We start from the raw sequence: 19,864 nt of genomic DNA, 5'->3' as shown, positions 1-19,864 counted from the left end.
TTGGCATCTGTCATTATGACATTGTCTTATTAGTTCACTTGATATTCCTTATAGCTTGAACCAAATTATTCAGTGAATAAATTCCGCATGTAGAAGTTGATCTCCCTTTGGGCTGTATCAGTTCAGGGTCATACATTTTGGACAAAAGAATACACCTTCTACCTTCCGGCTTCACACATTCACTGACACAGACACACACAAAAACGCCAACATTTTCAGATCTGCTTACCAGCCAAGTTTTTATTTCAGGAGAGAGACCTCAGTAAAGTCACAATCAAAGGATTCAAAGTAATGGGATAGGCGTTATTCAAAATCAATAAATATTAGGGTTATTCAAAGTCCATATTATGCATATTATGTATGATAATAGTGAGGTTGGGTTTGAGGTTGAGGTTGGTGTTGTTGTGTGGTCAGGAGGATCACTCAGTGAAGCGTCTGAAGGACTGGACAGTGGGACTGACTGCACCCCAGTCTCCAGGCTTCCTGTACTCTCCCTTCTCCAGGAAGTACTGGCGTCCACGGTAGTTGGGGTGCTCGTAGAAGACCCACCAGCCATCCAACACCTTGCAGGAGTACACCTCCCTCCAATGGTACTTCTCCAGGACTGAGGGGCAGTCCTCGGCGGCCTCGAAGGCCTGGCCCGCGAAGTCATCCTTCTCATACAGCTGCATCTTGTACTGGGTCCCACAGGACTGTGGGGGTGGTGGGGATGGGGGGGTGGTGGTGGTAGTAGTGGAGGTGGAGGCGAGGGGTTAGTGCAAGGGATTGGGAAAGAAGGGGGAGGGGATGTGGGGTAAGAGAAAGGGGGAAGGAGGAGGGATATATAGGGAGATGAGATTCTTACTCAGCAACTTCTGGTTTATTTTGGGGGCTAGGATGTAAGGATAGCTAGTAACACACAAGGTTTGTAAAGTATTGTTGTGTGTTTGTCGATATTCTGGTCGACTCAAAATGCATTTGTCTACCAACCCATCACCAATCCAATGTTTTTATACTCTTGAGATTGGTCCGAAACTGAACGGACCATCATGAGAAAAGAAACATATTTTTAGAACATGCTGTATTTTCTTCACTGCTGTTGTTTGGGTCGTTTATGGCTTCCTGTGTTACAGAGAATATTTCCACCACCATAGTTGGACAATTGATTGATTCTACAGTAGAAGTGTAGGTCTGATTTTTCCTGCCAGCTCTAGGTCAGCCAATAGCGATCAGTGCCACAATCACTTGCTCAGTGCTATATGCTGGTATTGAACTCCTTTGACAAAGCCCTGGGTCCTGGGTGAACCGCCACTGTCACTGTTCTGTGCCTAGCCTCATTGGGATTTGGATGCCTAATATGCCCATCTGACGAACAGTCAGAAATGGTTTACTTGCATATACCTGTCTATACCACTTTTGCTATCACTATAATAGCTATTCTTGGTTTTTCAGTTGATCTATGAAATTCCTACTACAATGTATAGCCTACCCTGTGCATTGAAGGGAAGTGTACAGTGTTCTGTGCTCTAATTAAGCAAGGCCAGAGGGGATGTGGTATATTGGCCATATACCACAAACATCAGAGTTGCCTTATTGCTATTATAAACTGGTTACAAACATAAATAGAACAGTAAACAATTATTTTTGCGTCATCACTGTGGTATATTGTCTGATGTACACACGGCTGAAATTCTGTTTCAGCCAATCAGCATCCAGGACCCAAACGACCCGGTTTATAATACAACATACGGTACACCCCATTCAGACAGCTCAGCATAGACCTAACAGACATACCCCATCTAGATACTGTTATTGAAGAAACATAATGATATCTCCTTTCGTTCACTATAATGCTCTAAGGGCTGAGGCAGTGGCAGACTTACAAAGTGGATCATCTTGCAGGAGCTGAGGCGGTCATTGAGGCCCATCCAGCGTAGGTATTCAGGGTACTCTCCTCTGGTCAGAACATACTGGTAGCCCATGTAGTTGGGCCTCTCGTACACCACCCAGGCTCCACTCTCCACACGGATGGAGTTGCAGTGGCTCAGGTAGGAATGGAAGTCGGTGCAGTCGCTGTCACACTCATAACGACGGCCCTGGAAGTTCTTATCCTCGTAAAAGACAATCTGGACGAGAACAAAAGAGACCAGAGTGGAGTGAGTGGTTTGAACTTAGGTTCATATGCTTGATAATTTGTAAGTCGCTCTGGATAAGAGCGTCTGCTAAATGACTTAAATGTAATGTAATGTGATAAAAGCTCTGCACTGCACTGTAGGTACCTTTTTACAAAATGAATTACTTTTTCCAACCTACCAAAGAACAAGTCAATCACTCAACACATTCCTGATGCCTTTCTTTGCAGCTAGTGCTATTTCTAAAAGCCATAGATGTGGGTAAGCTCATCAGTTTGAGTTAGTCTTTCCATCACAGAATAACTCCAATGTAAATATTTTTGATGGCACTTGAATGCCAAATCGACAACTGTATTTATAATAAAAATGTATATTTAAGACAGGCAGAGATGTCAATTTCTGCAGGACACCAGTGCTGACAAGCTTTAACCAGCATTCTATCTCACAGATGGGATTGAGCTGTGCTGTCTGGCAATAGTGCCCTCCACTTGTATACCAGGCATCACATAGAAGACTATTACACTGGTATTATTACACTTACATAACAATTATACTATTACGTTGTTATTACTATGGCAATGGCCAGCAGCATAAATCAGCCAAGTTTGACAGAAAATATGAAAATGGGCCATCCCATAACTAAACCAAACACACCACAGAAAATCACTGCTATGCTACTGCCACCATACAATCACTATCCTGCCCACTATACTGTATCATTAGAACCTGTTCTGATGGAGTCAGTGATTGCCCAGAGCCAAGCGGCCATATCCCTGTTACTCACCCTGCCCATTTTGGACATTGTTTGTGGGCTAGGCTTGATAGATAGCGGTGGTCTGCTGGTCTCCCCAAAGTCTGGATGCCTCTGGTCCTGCCACCCAAGCCCTTTTATATACCCAGCCTCCCAGTTTTTTAAACAGTGAGTGGAACAATCGCTTTGTCATGAAAATGGGATCCAAAAATTGAGTCAGTGATTCTAGTGCTATTCAGTTTTTCCAGAAAAGTGAAGCGGGATTACGGCATAATGACAGCATGGTGAGAGTGCCCATTGACCCCCTCTCTGCTGGCTTGCTGAATTGCCCCCCAACTCATCTCGCCCCCTACATCCACCAAAACACACACCCTCCCTACACGCCACCCTGCCAGCTTGCTCCCATCACCCCCACCCCAGCCTATGCCCAATGTGCCTACCACCTCAGGTCAAGAGTCTACCAAATGTGCCAAATTCTGCCCAGATGCAAAGATATTGTGCCCCCATTGTTTAAAGTGTCACAAGTTCTCTTCGGGCGTATTCATGTCTTCAACTAAACACAAATGGGGGAAATATGTGTGTGGGTGAACTTGGAGGCATTCATTAGACATTTGAACTATGCAAGGTCCATTACACTAGAATACAACCAAGAAGCATGAAAATCTGTCAAGCGTGCAGGCCAATCACTCTTCTCTTCCTCCTCTAGGGCCAATGAATGATTCGGAGGTGATTGTTCAACATCTGCTCCCCCGTCTTAGCCAAAAATAGTTTATCTCTATACAATTTGACTGTGCTACAGCTAATTGTAATGGTTTGTGATTTGTCCAACAGTATAACTAAACTTTAGCTGAGGTCGATATACAGGGTCTCTATGAAAGTACGATATTCAACAATAAAAGGCATAAAGGCAAAAATGAATAGTTTATTCATGACTAAAGAAAAAAGAGAACTAAACAAAATTGTGCTCTTAGAAAACATGAAAATAATTTCCATTGTAACATGTAGGTAGGCCGACATAGTGCAATTTAATTGAAAGGCAAATCCATTTTTATTTGTCACATTCGCAGAATACAACAGACCTTACCGTGAAATGCTTACTTACAAGCCCTTAACCAACAACGCAGTTCAAGAAATAGAGTTAATGTCAAGCATAGGTGTAATAGGTGGCAGGGAAGTCGGGCGCAGGAGAGTCAAATGGAGTGTAAATATGGAGTCTTTTAATAAAGTTCCACAAGTATGCTCCATAACAATAAATGTACAAACAAACAAAACATGGGTACGAAGACCCGACGCGCACCTATACAAACAATCACACTACACTGACAACAAATCAATCTCTGACAAAGACATAAGGGGAAACAGAGGGTTAAATACACAACAGGTAATGAATGGGATTGAAAACAGGTGTGTGGGAAGACAAGACAAAACCAATGGAAAATGAAAAAAGATCAATGATGGCTAGAAGACCGGTGACGTCGAACGCCGAGCAGAACGCCGAGCACCGCCCGAACAAGGAGAGGCAACGACTTCGGCAGAAGTCGTGACAGTTAAGAAAATATTTGCTAAATAAACTAAAGTAAAATATGAAATAGAAAGTAACACAATAAGATAACATAACAATAAAGAGGGCATACACAGGGGAAGTCCCTGAGAACTAAACTACAGCAGCAAGGCGGAAGAACAATAATACAATCTCTTCCATCCACACTGGCCGAAGAAGCAAAGCAAATGACTAATAAGGAAGAGAAATACCTGGTTACCTAGCAACATCAGCATTCTCTGGAGCATGCTAGGCTTATTTTAATAGTACACAGTAACGAAATATAACTTAATGGCCCATGTAACGGAATATAACTGCTCCCTCAAAGGCATCTTTCTCTTCTCATAACACTAATGTGTTCTGCCATCTTCTTCGAGGTGGCTATTATAGTCTACAGACCAAAGTCCCATCTGAGGGAGGTACTAGCCTGGTCCCAGATCGGTTTGTGCTCTTGCCAACCCCATTTCCAAAGTCAAACATTTTGAAACAGTTTGACATGACAATGAGTGATAAGCAGTTGACATGACAGCACAAACAGATTGGCACTCAGGTGCTAAAGGTATTACATTCCTTGGAATTTGGCACAGGCCTTTAAATTCATCACACCCTCTCTCCTACGCTACCAGAAAATACATATTAACAACTTAATATCATATGTATACATTAATACATCTTTCCCCTACACTGGAAGGTCAATCTCTGAATTTAACAGACAGTTAAATGATTCCCTATTATTTCATTGGTACAGTACACACAGCAGAAGAACCAGACTCTAGGCAGATCTAACCTGAATGGCTAACAATAGGTACCCTGTAGTCGTACCCCAAGTACTCTAGGACCCCTGCCTGTGTCCTGATTCTCTACCATCCCCACCATTGGTAAATCCATGAGAGTGAGTGTGCAAGGGTAGAGAATCTGGACACACCAGTCTCAACTAGATGAAGGAATGCAGCAGTGGGAGGGCGAGACAGCATACAGGGGACGAGAACAGAGCCAGAGGTGTATACCAGGCCACCCTTCTGCAGTCTAGTGATCCTCAGATCAGATCCAGGCCTGTCTGGAACTGTGGACAGCATGCAAACAAAGGGCTTAGTGCTACCAGTGGCTGTGAAGCAAACAGCTGACTGTGAGGCAAAAGCTTCTTTGTATGGGGATCTCCATCAACAAGAAAACAAGAACCCAAAAAGTCAGCAAGGCAAAAGCTGTCCTCCCCACTGTCCATCTAGATGTCCCTTCCTGCCTGGTGTCATTTGGCCCGGCCTCCAGGCTGTCGCTGTGCGAGGGGTCTTGGGAAGTGATGCAGGGGGGGATAAGGCTGTCCAGCCCATGTCCAACAGCCAATCATGGAACTTCTGCTCCACCAGGGCCTGGAACTGACGCCACCGCTCTCTGAAAACAGACAACTTACTACAGGAACAAGACTCAGAAACATTAGCAGTCAACCAGAGTTTACTTTAAATGAGCACTTGAGCCCCTCAATTAGCTCCTCATTAAATGATTGCATTTATTTGTAAATCATATTAGTGAACGCAACTGGGTCACTTGTTATGTAAATTAAGCGACACAGTAGTCACAGACTTTTCGAGTGGCTGCATTATATTCACATTGATCCTGGAAACTGGAAAGCACTTCATATTTCCACTCACTGAGCGTTGGTCAAATTGCTGATAAATCTAAGCGGTAGAATGGCTGACTGGTAGTGTCTGTGTCTGCTCTGTCACTCACTTGTTCAGGTGGGCATCCTTCACCGTCTTCTGCCAGTCCTGTACACTCTTCTCCCTCTCCTCATGGGCCTTCTGGTACATCGATGGCAGTCCACCAGGCACCTCACAAGTGCCCCCTCCAATTGTAAAAACTCAGCGGGCGTCAGGAAACGGTAGGAGCCAGGGTCTGGGGTGGTGCCCTTCACACCCAGCAGTAAGGGCTGGTCCCAGGCGTTTGGCACCACAGCTAAACCCACACTTGCCATGTGATCCTCCAGGGAGGGGTAGTGTGTGGAAGGGCCCTGGGGTGAGAGCAGTGTTCCCAGGGAGGAGTATGGGCTGTGGGGCTGAGGGCGTGGATGGTACAGTAGGAGGAGGACCCTATGGCCAGCCACAAACACCACCCTGACGTTTAGGCTCACTGACCTAAAACACACACACCACTGTGAATGTCATCGCACCTGAGCTAATGGACATTGTTACAGTATAGCAATATTAAAGGAACTGCTACGAAACCAATAACTAGTGTACTGATTTTGTTGCTCTCGTTATGTCTAGGGGTCTTAAGCCCAGCTAAATGGTCTGTAACCTGATTTGATGTGTGCATAAACGTGGGAAGTAAGTGTGTGCGACTAGGTGTTAAATGTACTTACCCAGGAGACAGCCACCTTTGTTCCAGGGCCAGCTCCTTCTTGCTTCCATCACGTGGACTGGGATATGTTTCGTATTGCGTCAGATAACAATATTGACGAATACGCTGATTCGGTGTGCGAGTTCATTAGAACGTGCGTTGAAGATGTCGTTCCCATAGCAACGATTAAAACATTCCCTAACCAGAAACCGTGGATTGATGGCAGCATTCGCGTGAAACTGAAAGCGCGAACCACTGCTTTTAATCAGGGCAAGGTGACTAGTAACATGACCGAATACAAACAGTGCAGCAGCTATTCCCTCCGCAAGGCTATCAAACAAGCTAAGCATCAGTACAGAGACAAAGTAGAATCTCAATTCAACGGCTCAGACACAAGAGGCATGTGGCAGGGTCTACAGTCAATCACGGACTACATGAAGAAATCCAGCCCAGTCACGGACCAGGATGCATCCTTATGTAATACATGTATCACTAGCCACTTTAACTATTCCACTTTGTTTACATACTCATCTCATATGTATATACTGTACTCGATACCATCTACTGTATCTTGCCTATGCTGCTCTGTACCATCACTCATTCATGTATCCTTATGTACATATTCTTTATCCCCTTACACTGTGTATAAGACAGTCGTTTTGGAATTGTTAGTTAGATTACTTGTTGGTTATTACTGCATTGTCGGAACTAGAAGCACAAGCATTTCGCTACACTCGCATTAACATCTGCTAACCATGTGTATGTGAAAAATAAAATTTGATTTGATAGGCCATTCCAAGCGGATTATTATTTGTTCAGATGATGAAACATAAATACAAAAAGGAAAATACAAAAAACACATTCTCAACTAAAGAGATGAACCAACACCATTAACAAACAAAGGCCAACTGAGAGGCTTCTGGCCTCCTGTCCCCTGGACTGACAAGCAATCTTGATCACTTGCCCCTAAGGAATTATCAAGGCTTCCTGGCAGAACAGAGCCCTTGACTCGGTTGGTGCTGCTACTTGGAGATGGTGTGTGGAAGTGTATCAGAGTAGTGTTTGTCTATGTCCTAACACTAACCCCCCCACCCCCCATTTTTTAAAAACATGTATTTATTTATTTTATTTTACCTTTATTTAAGTCAGTTAAGAACAAATTCTTATTTTCAATGACGGCCTAGGAACAGTGGGTTAACTGCCTGTTCAGGGGCAGAACGACATATTTGTACCTTGTCAGCTCGGGAATTTGAACTTGCAACCTTTCGGTTACTAGTCCAACGCTCTAACCACTAGGCTACCCTGCCCCGTATCATAACAGAACATTTCACAACTACTTAATAAATGATTTACTATGTTAACTACAGTAAAGCTCTAGTCACCAACACTGTGTGATGGATTGAATGATGGCTGAGATGAAAATCATCAAAGTCATCAGTCAAAAGTAGAAATGATATAAATAACAAAGCATAAACACTACTACAGTCCCTATTGAAGCTGATCTGTTGTGGTTGTTAAGTGGGTCAGGCTATAGGGTTTCCGTAACAATGTGGGTGTTCCGGGCGATCTTCGCTCTCTTCATAGCGCCCTCCACTGGAGAACAGAAATACGGTCAGTCACAGACACACAGCCATGGTTCAATCCTGATAGCTCTCTACTTCTCCCACAAAAAAAGGTGAGCTATAAAACAGTCACAAGATAACTCACTAACCTCTATAGACATACTAACACTGCCCGTCTGGGGTACACTGAGTCCTCCATCACCAGGCTGAGGCACTGCAAAGAAGAAAGAAGAAAAAGATTACTTTATTGTCCAATGTACACAAATATCTAACAGATATCTAACAGATACATGCGTTATACTTTATTTCAACCCCTCCGAAAGGCACATACACGTTCAGAGGTTGCAGAGTTGAGCAGAGGGTACTGTTCTTACTGAAAAGGAAAACCATTTATTGTAAAAACTATGAAGACATGGGCGTTATGGACCCTTTCACTGTTTGAGGCAAGAATAAAACAACCATTTGGTGTATAAATATAACGATCTTGTATTCCTGCTACCACACTCTCCCTAAAGCTGGCCACACAGCCAAACTGAGTAATCGGGGGAGCAGGGCCTTGGTCAAGGAGGTGACCAAGAACCTGATGGTCACTGACAGAGCTCCTCTGTGGAGATGGGAGAACCTTCCAGAAGGACAACCATCTCTGCAGCACTCCACCAATCAGGCCTTTATGTTAGTGGCCAGACAGAAGTCCCTCCTCAGTAAAAAAGCACATGACAGCCTGCTTGGAGTATGCCAAAAAGTTTTAAACAAGAGTTCACCTATTTCATTGGTGGGTTCTGGTCTTCATATCAATATTGCAGTATTAGATGAAAGTGGCATCATAACTAACTAGCGGTTGTAAAAACTGATTTTTAACATTATAGTTAACAGAATGGGCATATGGACCCTTTCACTGACTGCTTCCTAAATGGCATTTATTTCACTGCCTCTTGCTCCAATGCAAATGTTTGTGTTGTCTGGCTCTGTTGTTCCCTCCTGGCGTCCTGGATACGAGGACGTCTGTCTGATGTTCCCATGACAACTGGCATAGAAATAGAATGAAGCTGACAGCAGTTGCTTGATTTATTTGCTTAGCATTAAGGGAACGTTAGTAGCTAGCTGATACAAAGCAGACTAACACGTTAGCAGACAGACAAAACACTTGGCTTCAGTAAGTTTATACTAACGTTAGTCTAAACGATTTCTGGTCCTGTCTCGAAGCTCCAGGAAAAGTAACTGGTAATAATGTCCTTAAATTCAAGTTTAGTAGCTTATCAACCTGGGCTGGCTTTTGGTTTGTTTATTACCGGTAACACTGCAGCCCACAATTCGGGCGTTCTTGCATGTGTGTATCCCTGCAGGAACGCCCCTTACCACTGAGTCAAAATGAAAATTAAGTACCACAGTACGAGTTATAATACCCATAAAACCTAGCGGTAAACCCCGGAAATGGTTCCAATCGTTTTTCCACCATTCATTTTTCCATAGGGGATTTTATAACTACTTAATATAAGGTCTGTGTTTCGTGTAGGCTTACCCTGGCACAACGTTTTAATAACTGTGCAAATCTCCACCGGACAAGGTAACTTTTATCAGTTTTTATCTGTAATTACCCTCCCAAAAATGAAATATTAATTAGCTGCTAATGTAGCTATCATACAGAACTACACTTCCCGTCGCAAGCTTTAACGTCATCACTCAAGGCACAGAGTAGGAAAAACCTCCACATTTATCCATACAAACTCTCATCAACAAGTAGCAAGTAACCTAACATGTAAATATTATAGCCTTTTTAGTTTGTTGTGTGAATAATTGATAGTGTATTTCTCATGTATATAATTTTTGGGGGGGTGGCATTTTTCTAGTTACCTAGCTGGCTACCTGGCATTTTTAAATTACTAGAATGTTGCATTCCCCAGGTACCCTTGTTTTAAAAAGAAAATGTCCAGTACAGACAGGAGGTTAGCGGTTGTTCTGACTCAGGTTCAAGGAGACGTGCTATTCCACTGAACATGCCCCGGAAACGGTTCCTTAGTCACTGAAGTTCCTCCTCTCTGGGCTCTCGAGACAGAGGGTTGTAGTCTTCGGCTGGGTATAGGTCCTCCACTGACTGCACATTGTTGGGCATTGCTGGCTTCCTCCACTGGCATTCCACATCTGTACTTCCGATATTGTGAATACGCCAAAATAGGCTGCATGGCTACACTTATGAGCTCCACAGAGGCATTCACATGTGGTAGAGAATCCCCTGGTCACTCATAGAGACCTCCCAAGAGGAAGGATGTTAAGTGCCATATGCCTTTCAATTCATGACTTTGAACACCATGAAATGCATTTGTTGTAAGAAATGTTGTAAGAAATAAAGTTTGATTTAATTGATGACATTACAGCTGTGGAATATTTAATAAACTGTCATTTTCATGAGGACAAAAGTAGTTTTTCCATAAACTTTTAATATATCATTTGTGATTTATCATTTGACATATCAATCATATAGTTGGAAGGAGTCAAGACTGTGTGAATGCATGTGCCACTCTGAATAAATAAATACTGTGCCTTTAAAGATGTCTCTCGTCATGAAACGGCAATACAGGCTGGATGTCTTAACATGGTCAATTCTGAACATCAATAGATTTTTTGACCAATTCTCATCAATGACATCTTAGAACTGATTTATCACTCATCTAAGTCTGGTATCATTGGTAATCTGGTTAATGATTATATAATTGCTTAAATGGCAGGCAGGTAGCCTAGTGGTTAGTGTTGGGCCAGTAACCGAAAGGTTGCTAGATTAAATCCCTGAGCTGACAAGGTAAAAGTAATTTAATTCTGCCCCTGAACAAGGCAGTTAACCCATTGTTCCTAGGCTGTCATTGTAAATAAGAATTTGTTCTTAAGTGACTTGCCTAGTTAAATTTTTAAAAAGTGTATCTTTCCTTATGGAATGTTAACAGCAGTACAGTTAATATCTACACTCTCTGACACAGAATCAACTTTATCCCTCATTCTGGCCCTGACCAAACTGGTAAATTGCCTCTTACTATAGCTGCACTTCTCCACATAGCCAGACCCATAGTGGTATTCTCCCATTTTAAAGCTCTTATGCTCATCCTTGCCATCAGGTTTGAAATAGACACCAAGGTCGACATACTGTACAAACAATTATCTCAGCTAAGTAATACCATTTGTTTGTATCTACTGCTCTGCTAACTAGGTAGCTAAATTGTAGTCAGTGGCTAGCTGAGACAGAGAAAGGGGACAGAAGAAGTTCACTTTATTCAATTCATTTCAATACAGCACATGAGTTCATCTCGGCACAGGTCTCTGATCTCACTGGTGAACGGTAGCGGACAGTGTCAGCTAGAGATGATGTGCAGGAGCTTCCTGCAGGAATTTGTGGTCTTGCTGAGGTCTTCTCTGTTGCTGATTAGTATTGAATTGTTTTATTTTTAGGCAAATCTATTGATAACTCACTTTGTCACAAGAGAATTACACTGTTATCAAAATGTCACGCAAAGATAAGCCTACACCAAATGCATACTTAATTTGAAGTCTCTGTAAAATTCATTGTGAAAAATGGTGGGAAAATTATTTGAACCATTTCCGTGTTTGACCGCTAGGTTTTACGGGTATTTTTATAGTCCACTGTGGCAGAAAATACTTTTATTAACAGATTTCTTTTGCCCTGACTATAGCAGTCCTAGCGGGAGCGTCACCTGCCCTCACTATTGTTAACAGAACTGCAGGATAACAGTCCCCGGCATGCAGGGAGACAGGAAGCTAGGGCGACAGTGTGCTAGGTAACTAGTTAACTGTGTCGCCCTCGCTTGCGGTGTACCGATTGCCGTCATTAATAGCACCGGGAAAACAGTGCCTGACAGGCGGGGGCGAAAGACACTGTCTACCGGTGTACAGCTAGCTAGCTACTAGCGCTTTAGCGCCCCCTACTGACCCCAGGATCACTCCTGCCTGTCCTAATTAACACATTTACCAATAGAAGTATAAAGAGTGGTTCCTGCAGATGCTGGAATGCCCACCAGTGGAGGCAGCTGAGGGAAGAATGGCTTGTAATAATGGCCGGAACAAAGCAAATGGAATCCACTGAGCCTGCTCCAGTCATTACCCTGAGCCCGTTCTTCCCAATTAAGGTGCCACCAACCTCCTGTGATGCCCACATGCAGGAATTGCAGGCTGCAATTGCGCTCTTCTTTCTCAATCAGAGACAGAAAGGGAGAATATTTATCGATTTTGGGGGATATTGCTGAAAACGATGTACATCCTACATTCATCCACTAAAAATGCTATTGCAAAGATATAGCAAAAGTTTACACCGGCTTTTGTTGCTGTAGCTAAAAGCCCATTTATGCTCGATCAGAAATGTGGCCGGAGGGTGTAATGGAATTGCAGAGCCTCTGGATTCATGCAGAGGCCTAATCGAGCCCTGTACCGCATCGCCTTGCGCCTCCCAAATGTTGTAACAATGTGGAGGGCTCAATAACAATGCGGAGGGGTCCATATAGTGCCATATTGCTCCGCATTGTCATTATTGGTGGACGATAGATGGGGGCGGGAGGTCCTGTATAAACAGAACCTCACTTACTTGATTACTTCCTCCACAACAGCTCTGCGTTGCTCTACGAAGCGCAGGAAGTACAGTATGAATGCCCAGAGACCGTAACACTGTAAATGCTGCATGGCCAATGCAGACAGCAGATTGACCATGCAGCGCCTTTAAGGGTGGGCGTGCTTTAGGATGAGAGGCGGGACTTCTGGGTTTCACGTGGGCGGTTCTGATTTGACAGAAGGAAGAGAACTAGTGACAGAAGGAAGCCAACATCAAAAAGCCGGGTTGTTCTGTTGGTTTCTTGAAGAAACAGGGATCTATGGCCGTTAAAGGGATGAATCTGGGCAGTGTTTGCTGTCTTGTCCTGTATTTTGTTGCGGCAGTGCTTGCAGGGTAAGTACATGTTTCTATATTATCCGTGCACACCGCTTCTGCAACGGTTAAACGCGGTGTTGCTAACTGGTACACATGTTTCATTGTGATTGGTCTACACTTTTGAACCCCATTCTCCATGTGTAATATGGCTAGCTCGCTACTAGCTGGAGGGGTAAAAGAAGCAATCTCAACAACACGCTAAATAAATAATTGTCCGAAAGGGTAGTCAACATCACCCTTGCCTGATTCTTTGTTTCCAGTATCGTGTATTGGCTGAGTCATACTATTCAAGGGAATGATGAATGCCATCTCAGGGAAGAGTGGGCTAGCTTTCCCGCTGGCTTTGTACTCTCAAATGAGTTATTGATATCAATCTGAATCACTCTGGGTGATTCCCATTTTCGATTTTTTTAAACTTCATAAATACAGATATAAATAAATGATGGACAGATAGTGTAGTCGTCGTGCTGTCATTCAGTCTGACTTGTTGTAACAATGGTAAATAAATTATATATTTATAAATACACAAGCAAAAAGTATTATATATATAAACGACACGTTTGCGAACCCTACTCCACCTGTCCCTATCATGAAGGGAAATAATGTATCTACAAGAGTCTGTAACTAAATTCCCCTCGCATTTTCACCTTTCTCTACAGGCGAGATTTCTACAAGATCTTGGGGGTGAGCAAGTCGGCATCTGTGAGGGACATCAAGAAGGCTTACAGAAAGCTGGCTCTCCAGCTCCACCCTGACAGAAACCCCGATGACCCCACTGCTGCTGACAAATTCGCAGACCTGGGGTCAGCCTATGAGGTAGGAAATTACCCGCTGTGTTTACCTGCATCATATATAATTTATCTTCCAATGTGTTGAATGGCCCTTTTTTGTTTTACCAGTATAATAATGGTGTCTGATTTGTGGCTTCGGAAACAATGCTCATGTCATCAAGATATTTACAAAATATGAACGGCAACTTAGTTGAGTTTTATGAGTTAACGCTAGCGTTTTATTGCTTCTCTCCCAATAATATTTTAATAAATCTAATTTAACCAGGGTGTATATTAGGGTTTTCGTTATATTTCATTTGCTGAAGCGCCCGAGGCACCGATACAAACGTATTTTGTAGGAAACTGAATCAACCTATTTGGTTGTTGTTGGTAACCTAACGTAGCAGGCGTAAAAAGATGCCTGAGCGGGTAACGTAAATTAGGTTGAAAATACTGTATCCCTTAACCAAGGCGAGTGTCTATGGAAACGACATAAGCCTATTGATTGGCCAAGAAGACCGTGTGGCTGCCTCTGATTGGCTCATATTGTGGTCCGCTTGCTCTCATGAAAACACGACGTGGAGCACGCGGACCTGCTCAGTGACCACTTCTATGATGTGCACCAATGGCATTATGAGTGACCACTAATCCGATAACAAAATTGAAAGGGTTCAAATTAGGACAATTGCATGATGAGCTATTTAGGTATTTTTTTAAAAATGTGATATTAAGAGTTTGCAATTAAAGTTTATACAATGTTGCAAATTCACACATTCAACAAAACCCTTTATTTTGTGCCTTAAATGAGTTAGTCCCTGGTGTTGTGCTGTTTGTAGGTGCTTTCAGATGATGAGAAGAGGAAGCAGTATGATGCATACGGAGAGGATGGTCTGAAAGAGGGTCACCATGGTTCTCACAATGATATCTTCTCCAGGTAGGTTGACCTAATAGCAGGTTTACCTAATTACCATAATATACTACATATACCTCTGCTTAACAATACCTAATGAGCGTTCCATTCATTTATACTACTAGGCACTAGTGTGTGGTAAAATAATGACATCTGTATTCCAGTTACAAGCCATACCCAATTGTAGGCCTAAGCATGTGAGGTTTTAAGAATCAAAGAATGCCTTCGGCATCACTGTTCTCTCATCAACAACTCTTACAGTTTCTTCGGGGACTTTGGCTTCATGTTTGGAGGTAACAGGCAAGGACAACAGGACAGGAACATTCCCAGAGGAAATGACATAGTACTAGACCTGGAGGTCACGCTCGAGGAAGTGTACTCTGGGAACTTTGTAGAGGTACTATTAATCACTGATGGTGGTCTGTGATATATTGTATAGGATTGATGTGCTTCACCAGTCCTACCCTAGTCCAACACATACCTACCACTCTCATCATAACATCTATATGCACCGCCCAGGTTGTGCGCAACAAGCCTGTAGCCAAAGAGGCCCCTGGGAAAAGGAAATGCAACTGCAGACAGGAAATGAGGACGACGCAGCTCGGACCTGGACGCTTCCAGATGACCCAGGAAGTAGTGTGTGACGAGTGCCCCAATATAAAGTGAGTCACTGTCCTATTGGCTGAGATTGATAATGCAGGAGACAATGGTGTCTTTCTTTACATGCTCAGTAATAAAGCAAATAGTTTCATCCTAATGGTTAGGATTTGTCTCTCTCAATGATCCCAGGCTGGTGAATGAGGAGAGAACTTTGGAGGTGGAGATTGAACAGGGAGTGAGAGATGAGATGGAGTACCCTTTCATTGGAGAAGGTAAGCTGCTTACTCAGCCATCGGGATAACATGGGTAAACAAGGGTGAAGTCATTGTATATAAATAATCATGTGTTTTACAGGTGAACCTCACATCGACGGCGAGCCAGGGGATCTACGCTTCCGCATCAAAGTTATGAAGTAAGAGCAGCATGCATTTCCTTATTTCAGATATTATATAATGATTCTGACGAGGCTGATCTATCCTTCTGAGTACTATACCTTTTTCAGGACAGATCAAACTGTCAAGTGAATACATTGATGTTATGTAAAGATTTTTGGAATGTACTCTACTTGCATTGTCTGTGTCTTGGCCCTTCTGTTTATCTATTTGTATGCTTGCTTTATGCAAATGCATTCTCTCACTCTGTTAGCCTGTTTCTATTGCACAGTAATATGTTGTCAGTTGAAGCCGTTTTATTGAACAATGATTGTGTGCTTCCAGACACCCAGTGTTTGAGCGTCGAGGAGACGACCTGTACACTAACGTCACAATCTCTCTGGTAGAGGCTCTGGTTGGCTTTGAGATGGACATCACACACCTCGATGGACATACGGTGTGTAAAGGCTCCTACACATCTATCCAACTACAGCCTACTAACTATCAGTGATGCATTGGGTAGTTTTCCCCCAACTCAGGCCAACTGTCTGTGGTCGATTCTACATGTTTAATCAGGACCAAAAACAAGATTCCCAGTGGAGAACAAGAATTGATTTTATTTACCTAGGCAAGTCGGTTGAACACATTCTTATTTCTAATGACAGCCAAACCAGGACGCCGCAGGGCCAATTGTGCGCCGCCCTATAGTACTGCCAAGCACGTCCGGTTGCGATACAGCTTGGATTCAAACCAGGGTGTCTGTAGTGATGCCTCTAGCACTGAGATGCTGTGCCTTAGACCGCTGCGCCACTCGGGAATACACATGAACTGTTTTTCCAACATGTAATCAAATGTAATGGCCAAGTTTCCCCGACCCAAATTAAGCTTATTCCTGGACTAAAAATAACTTTCAATGGATATTCTCCATTTGGCATGCTTTCTGTCCAGAGTAGGTTTTATCTGGGTTTGGAATGATTGGTCCAAAATTGACACATCTTTGAATCAATAACAACATTGACTTGTGACTGCCCCTGTGGCAGGTTCACATTGAGAGGGACAAGATCACCAAGCCTGGTGCCCGGCTGTGGAAGAAGGGAGAAGGCCTGCCAAATTTTGACAACAACAACATCCGTGGATCTCTCATTGTCTCCTTTGACATCGAGTTTCCACAGACACAGCTGGATGACAATCAGAAAGAGGGTAAGGAGGAAGTTGATAAACATGCGGGAAGGGTTTTGTAATGATCTATTAGACTTGAGTTGACATTGATGCTATCAGTAAAAGGTCAACTGTATGTTACAAATCAGGTATGGGGTCTTGTTCTTCCATAAAGATTAGGCATATCAACAATGTACACAAAGACTGAGAGGCGCAGGACACGAAGACAATGAAACTACTGATTAACTTGTCGGCGATGAATGATTCTGAAACATGTAATAATTATGATCACAATGGTTAGTACTTTAAATTGTGCCTTTTGTTGTTCTCAGGAGTGAGAGGGATTCTGAAACAATCGTCAGTACAGAAGGTTTACAATGGACTACAGGGATACTGACACACCAAAAGACAGTCTGGACTGAGTTCTGCGCCACACAAAAAAACACACACACAAACAAAGGAGCACGCTTAGGGGTGTATTTATTTTTTGGTTGTTCTCAGGATGGGTTGATTTGTTTTATTTTCTAATATTCCGAAGGTGGCTTGATGTTATTTTTTAAAAAGAAGTCCTGGTTATATTTAATGCTGTATTTGTCTCAAATTATTTTACTACCACCTTAATTCCCCCTCACATGACAAATTACTTATTTGCTTCAATTTGGAGAGTTTGGATCTTCAAGTCAACATACCTTTTTAATGTCAACTAATTGTCAACCACTCACATACATCTTGGATCATGGAAGCTCCCATTTCCAATGTTAAACCCATCACACCTTACTGAGCTCTAGAAGAGGAGCTTTCCTGGAATCAAAGGACTCTGGAGTCAACAACTTCTCATGGACATCAGCAAGACTGGAATACTATCACCCTCCCTGTTTTGATAAGTTTTATGTATGTGGTACTGTACTAGGTCGTTTCATTTAACCTTGAGGGATTTTAACCCCTCTGACACCTTAAAAGATTTGGTCAAAACACTTTGTAAATAGGAAAGAACAAACAACATTTTTTGCTTTTGTTGAATTAGATTATGTTTAGATGTATTCTTTGTGGTGTAAGGTTGAGTGAGCATTCTGTCTGCTGAAAGAAAGGCCACTTTGAGTGTACTTCTGGGGCTACCTAGCTGCCTCCTCGTTAGGGTGACAAGGATATCATCCTCGTCTGGAGACTCCATCTCCAGCTTGCTCTGCCTCCCACCACCATCCACCCCTCTTGCTCTGCTTCTCCTCTGACTGAGTGTGTCTGAAATGGCACACTTTTCCCTAAATAGTGTTACTTTTTGACCCGCTCCCATAGGGTTCTGGTCAGAAGTTGTGCACTTTTAAAGGGCATAGGGTGCCATTTCAGCCCTGTGTTCTTTGGACTGCTCCTCCTGACTGAAAGAGACTACTGTGAATAATGGGATGTGCTATAGTACAGGAGAGAAAATGTACTTTTCAATTAAAAGTTTATAATAAATAATTACCTGGTCAAATAACCTTACATAAAGGTTACTTTATGCTTTAAACAAAATTGGAGTGAATTTTCAGTATTCAATTGTCACGGGTGTGAGATTTTATACTGTGTGTGTGTGTGTACCTATGCTGTCGTGCCTGGCTGGAGCACCACTGTCCACCTTATTGACATCTCTATCTTGCATGCAAGGCCAGTCGCTGTAGTCCCAATGTGTGACCAGTAGAGGGCAGCAAGTGTAAAGAATGGCTGCAAAGGGTGTCTGCTGTCACCACTCCTTCAGGAGGGCCGTAACCTCCCCTGGGCCACTCTCTATCTCTCTAGGCAAGACCTCTACACATCATAGACACCTTTGTCATGTGACTGCATTAACATGTCTATTATGGCATTGGCTTTGAGGATGAAGTATTGTTAGTGATCAGTGGATGGTTGTTTGGCTGTTGGACTTCCTTCTCTAGCATTGACCATGGTTTTACTGCAGTGATTGTCTGACTTAATTAGTGACATCACAGTGCTCTAGTGGTGTGTGTGTGTGTTTGGTCGGTCCGGCCGTCACTGTTAACCCCTCTTACTCACTCCTCCACTCTGTATCTTAATCTGACCTCTGTGACTGAGCTGGTTCCATTTACTGACTGTCTGTCGCTGCTCTCCTAAACGCAAGGGGCCGACTGACTCAGGCTTCATCCCAAATGGAACCCTATTCCCTGTATAGTGCACTAGTTTTGACCAGGGTTCATAGGGCTCTGGGGGGGGCAGAAGGATGTCAGGGAGCCTGCTAGGGTGCGGCAGGATGGATGTCCGCACAAATCATTTCGGTATGGTGAATTTATAGTGTGGTAATATGCGCGTCTGTCCACCAGCATACATATTTGTGTGTGTGAATACATGGGAGGTCCGTGTGTGTGTGGAGGTGCATTCCGCACAGCTTCCCCCAAACTGATTACTCATATCTCTATCAGGTTTATAATGGGGATATAGCTTTTATTTAAAACATTTATCTTAATTATCACTTGTTGTCCAAACTGCAAAATGGTGTATCTGTGTGCAGTCTGTATGTATCATGAACTCCCACAGAGATAGCAGGGCTGTGGTATTGGGAGTTCCCTCCACATCCCACCACACATCCCTTAGTCATTATCACTCTGGATGAGACCCAACAAACAGGGGTGGTTGGTGATTAGGGTGTATAAAGGCTCTGTGTTTTACCTCTCATGCTATGTACAGAGCCATATATTTCATATGGCTCTGGCTGCATAGGAAGATCCCCAACAGAGGTTATACATCTTCACCTATTGTTACTGGAATTAAAGTGATAATTCACTCCAGCATCACATTTTTGCAAACCTCAAAGTTTCAGGTAGTCTATTGGTGAGTCCCACAATAGATA

At 43.1% G+C, this 19,864-nt stretch overlaps 2 protein-coding genes and 1 long non-coding RNA gene across 5 annotated transcripts; 1 reads left to right on the top strand and 2 right to left on the bottom strand.

The window, feature by feature from the left end:
• Nucleotides 1–220: 220 nt before the first annotated feature.
• Nucleotides 221–2,996, bottom strand: LOC118366479 (gamma-crystallin S-like). The gene is made up of 3 exons (XM_035749107.1): nucleotides 2,896–2,996; nucleotides 1,863–2,105; nucleotides 221–692 (listed from the first exon to the last, which is right to left on the bottom strand). Exons 1-3 carry the CDS (start codon nucleotides 2,911–2,913, stop codon nucleotides 420–422), a joined length of 534 nt encoding a protein of 177 aa, XP_035605000.1. The 5' UTR covers nucleotides 2,914–2,996; the 3' UTR covers nucleotides 221–419.
• A 1,063-nt stretch (nucleotides 2,997–4,059) lies between these two features.
• On the bottom strand, nucleotides 4,060–9,644 carry LOC118366478 (uncharacterized). 3 transcript variants are annotated; one of them, XR_008090173.1, is made up of 5 exons: nucleotides 9,468–9,644; nucleotides 8,448–8,512; nucleotides 6,759–8,329; nucleotides 6,128–6,531; nucleotides 4,060–5,791 (listed from the first exon to the last, which is right to left on the bottom strand). It is a non-coding gene; the product is annotated as an uncharacterized LOC118366478 (long non-coding RNA). The 3 variants fall into 3 exon arrangements; XR_008090172.1 differs by having other exon boundaries at nucleotides 4,060–5,809; nucleotides 6,128–8,329; XR_004821960.2 differs by having other exon boundaries at nucleotides 6,128–8,329.
• Nucleotides 9,645–13,068: 3,424 nt separating this feature from the next.
• On the top strand, nucleotides 13,069–18,486 carry LOC118366951 (dnaJ homolog subfamily B member 11-like). Its single transcript, XM_035749816.2, has 10 exons — nucleotides 13,069–13,237; nucleotides 13,879–14,035; nucleotides 14,826–14,923; nucleotides 15,161–15,296; nucleotides 15,419–15,561; nucleotides 15,689–15,771; nucleotides 15,854–15,911; nucleotides 16,216–16,327; nucleotides 16,911–17,070; nucleotides 17,361–18,486. Exons 1-10 carry the CDS (start codon nucleotides 13,164–13,166, stop codon nucleotides 17,423–17,425), a joined length of 1,086 nt encoding a protein of 361 aa, XP_035605709.1. The 5' UTR covers nucleotides 13,069–13,163; the 3' UTR covers nucleotides 17,426–18,486.
• Nucleotides 18,487–19,864: the final 1,378 nt, after the last annotated feature.

The sequence above is a fragment of the Oncorhynchus keta genome, chromosome 34, assembly GCF_023373465.1.
Source record: "Oncorhynchus keta strain PuntledgeMale-10-30-2019 chromosome 34, Oket_V2, whole genome shotgun sequence".
In the NCBI taxonomy this organism is placed as follows: domain Eukaryota; kingdom Metazoa; phylum Chordata; class Actinopteri; order Salmoniformes; family Salmonidae; genus Oncorhynchus; species Oncorhynchus keta.
The sequence above is the reverse complement of the archived record's forward strand: the minus strand, read 5'-3'. Positions and strand labels throughout refer to the sequence as shown.

What these genes read in the sequence shown, in the direction of transcription:
- LOC118366479 (XM_035749107.1), bottom strand. An exon ending in CCTGCAAGATGATCCACTTT is followed by an intron (nt 693 to 1,862) that starts GTAAGTCTGCCA and finishes CCACCCCCACAG; the next exon opens with TCCTGTGGGACCCAGTACAA.
- LOC118366951 (XM_035749816.2), top strand. Translation starts at nt 13,164, where the DNA reads ATGGCCGTTAAAGGGATGAATCTGGGCAGTGTTTGCTGTCTTGTCCTG. An exon ending in CACAATGATATCTTCTCCAG is followed by an intron (nt 14,924 to 15,160) that starts GTAGGTTGACCT and finishes CAACTCTTACAG; the next exon opens with TTTCTTCGGGGACTTTGGCT. An exon ending in GACGAGTGCCCCAATATAAA is followed by an intron (nt 15,562 to 15,688) that starts GTGAGTCACTGT and finishes CAATGATCCCAG; the next exon opens with GCTGGTGAATGAGGAGAGAA.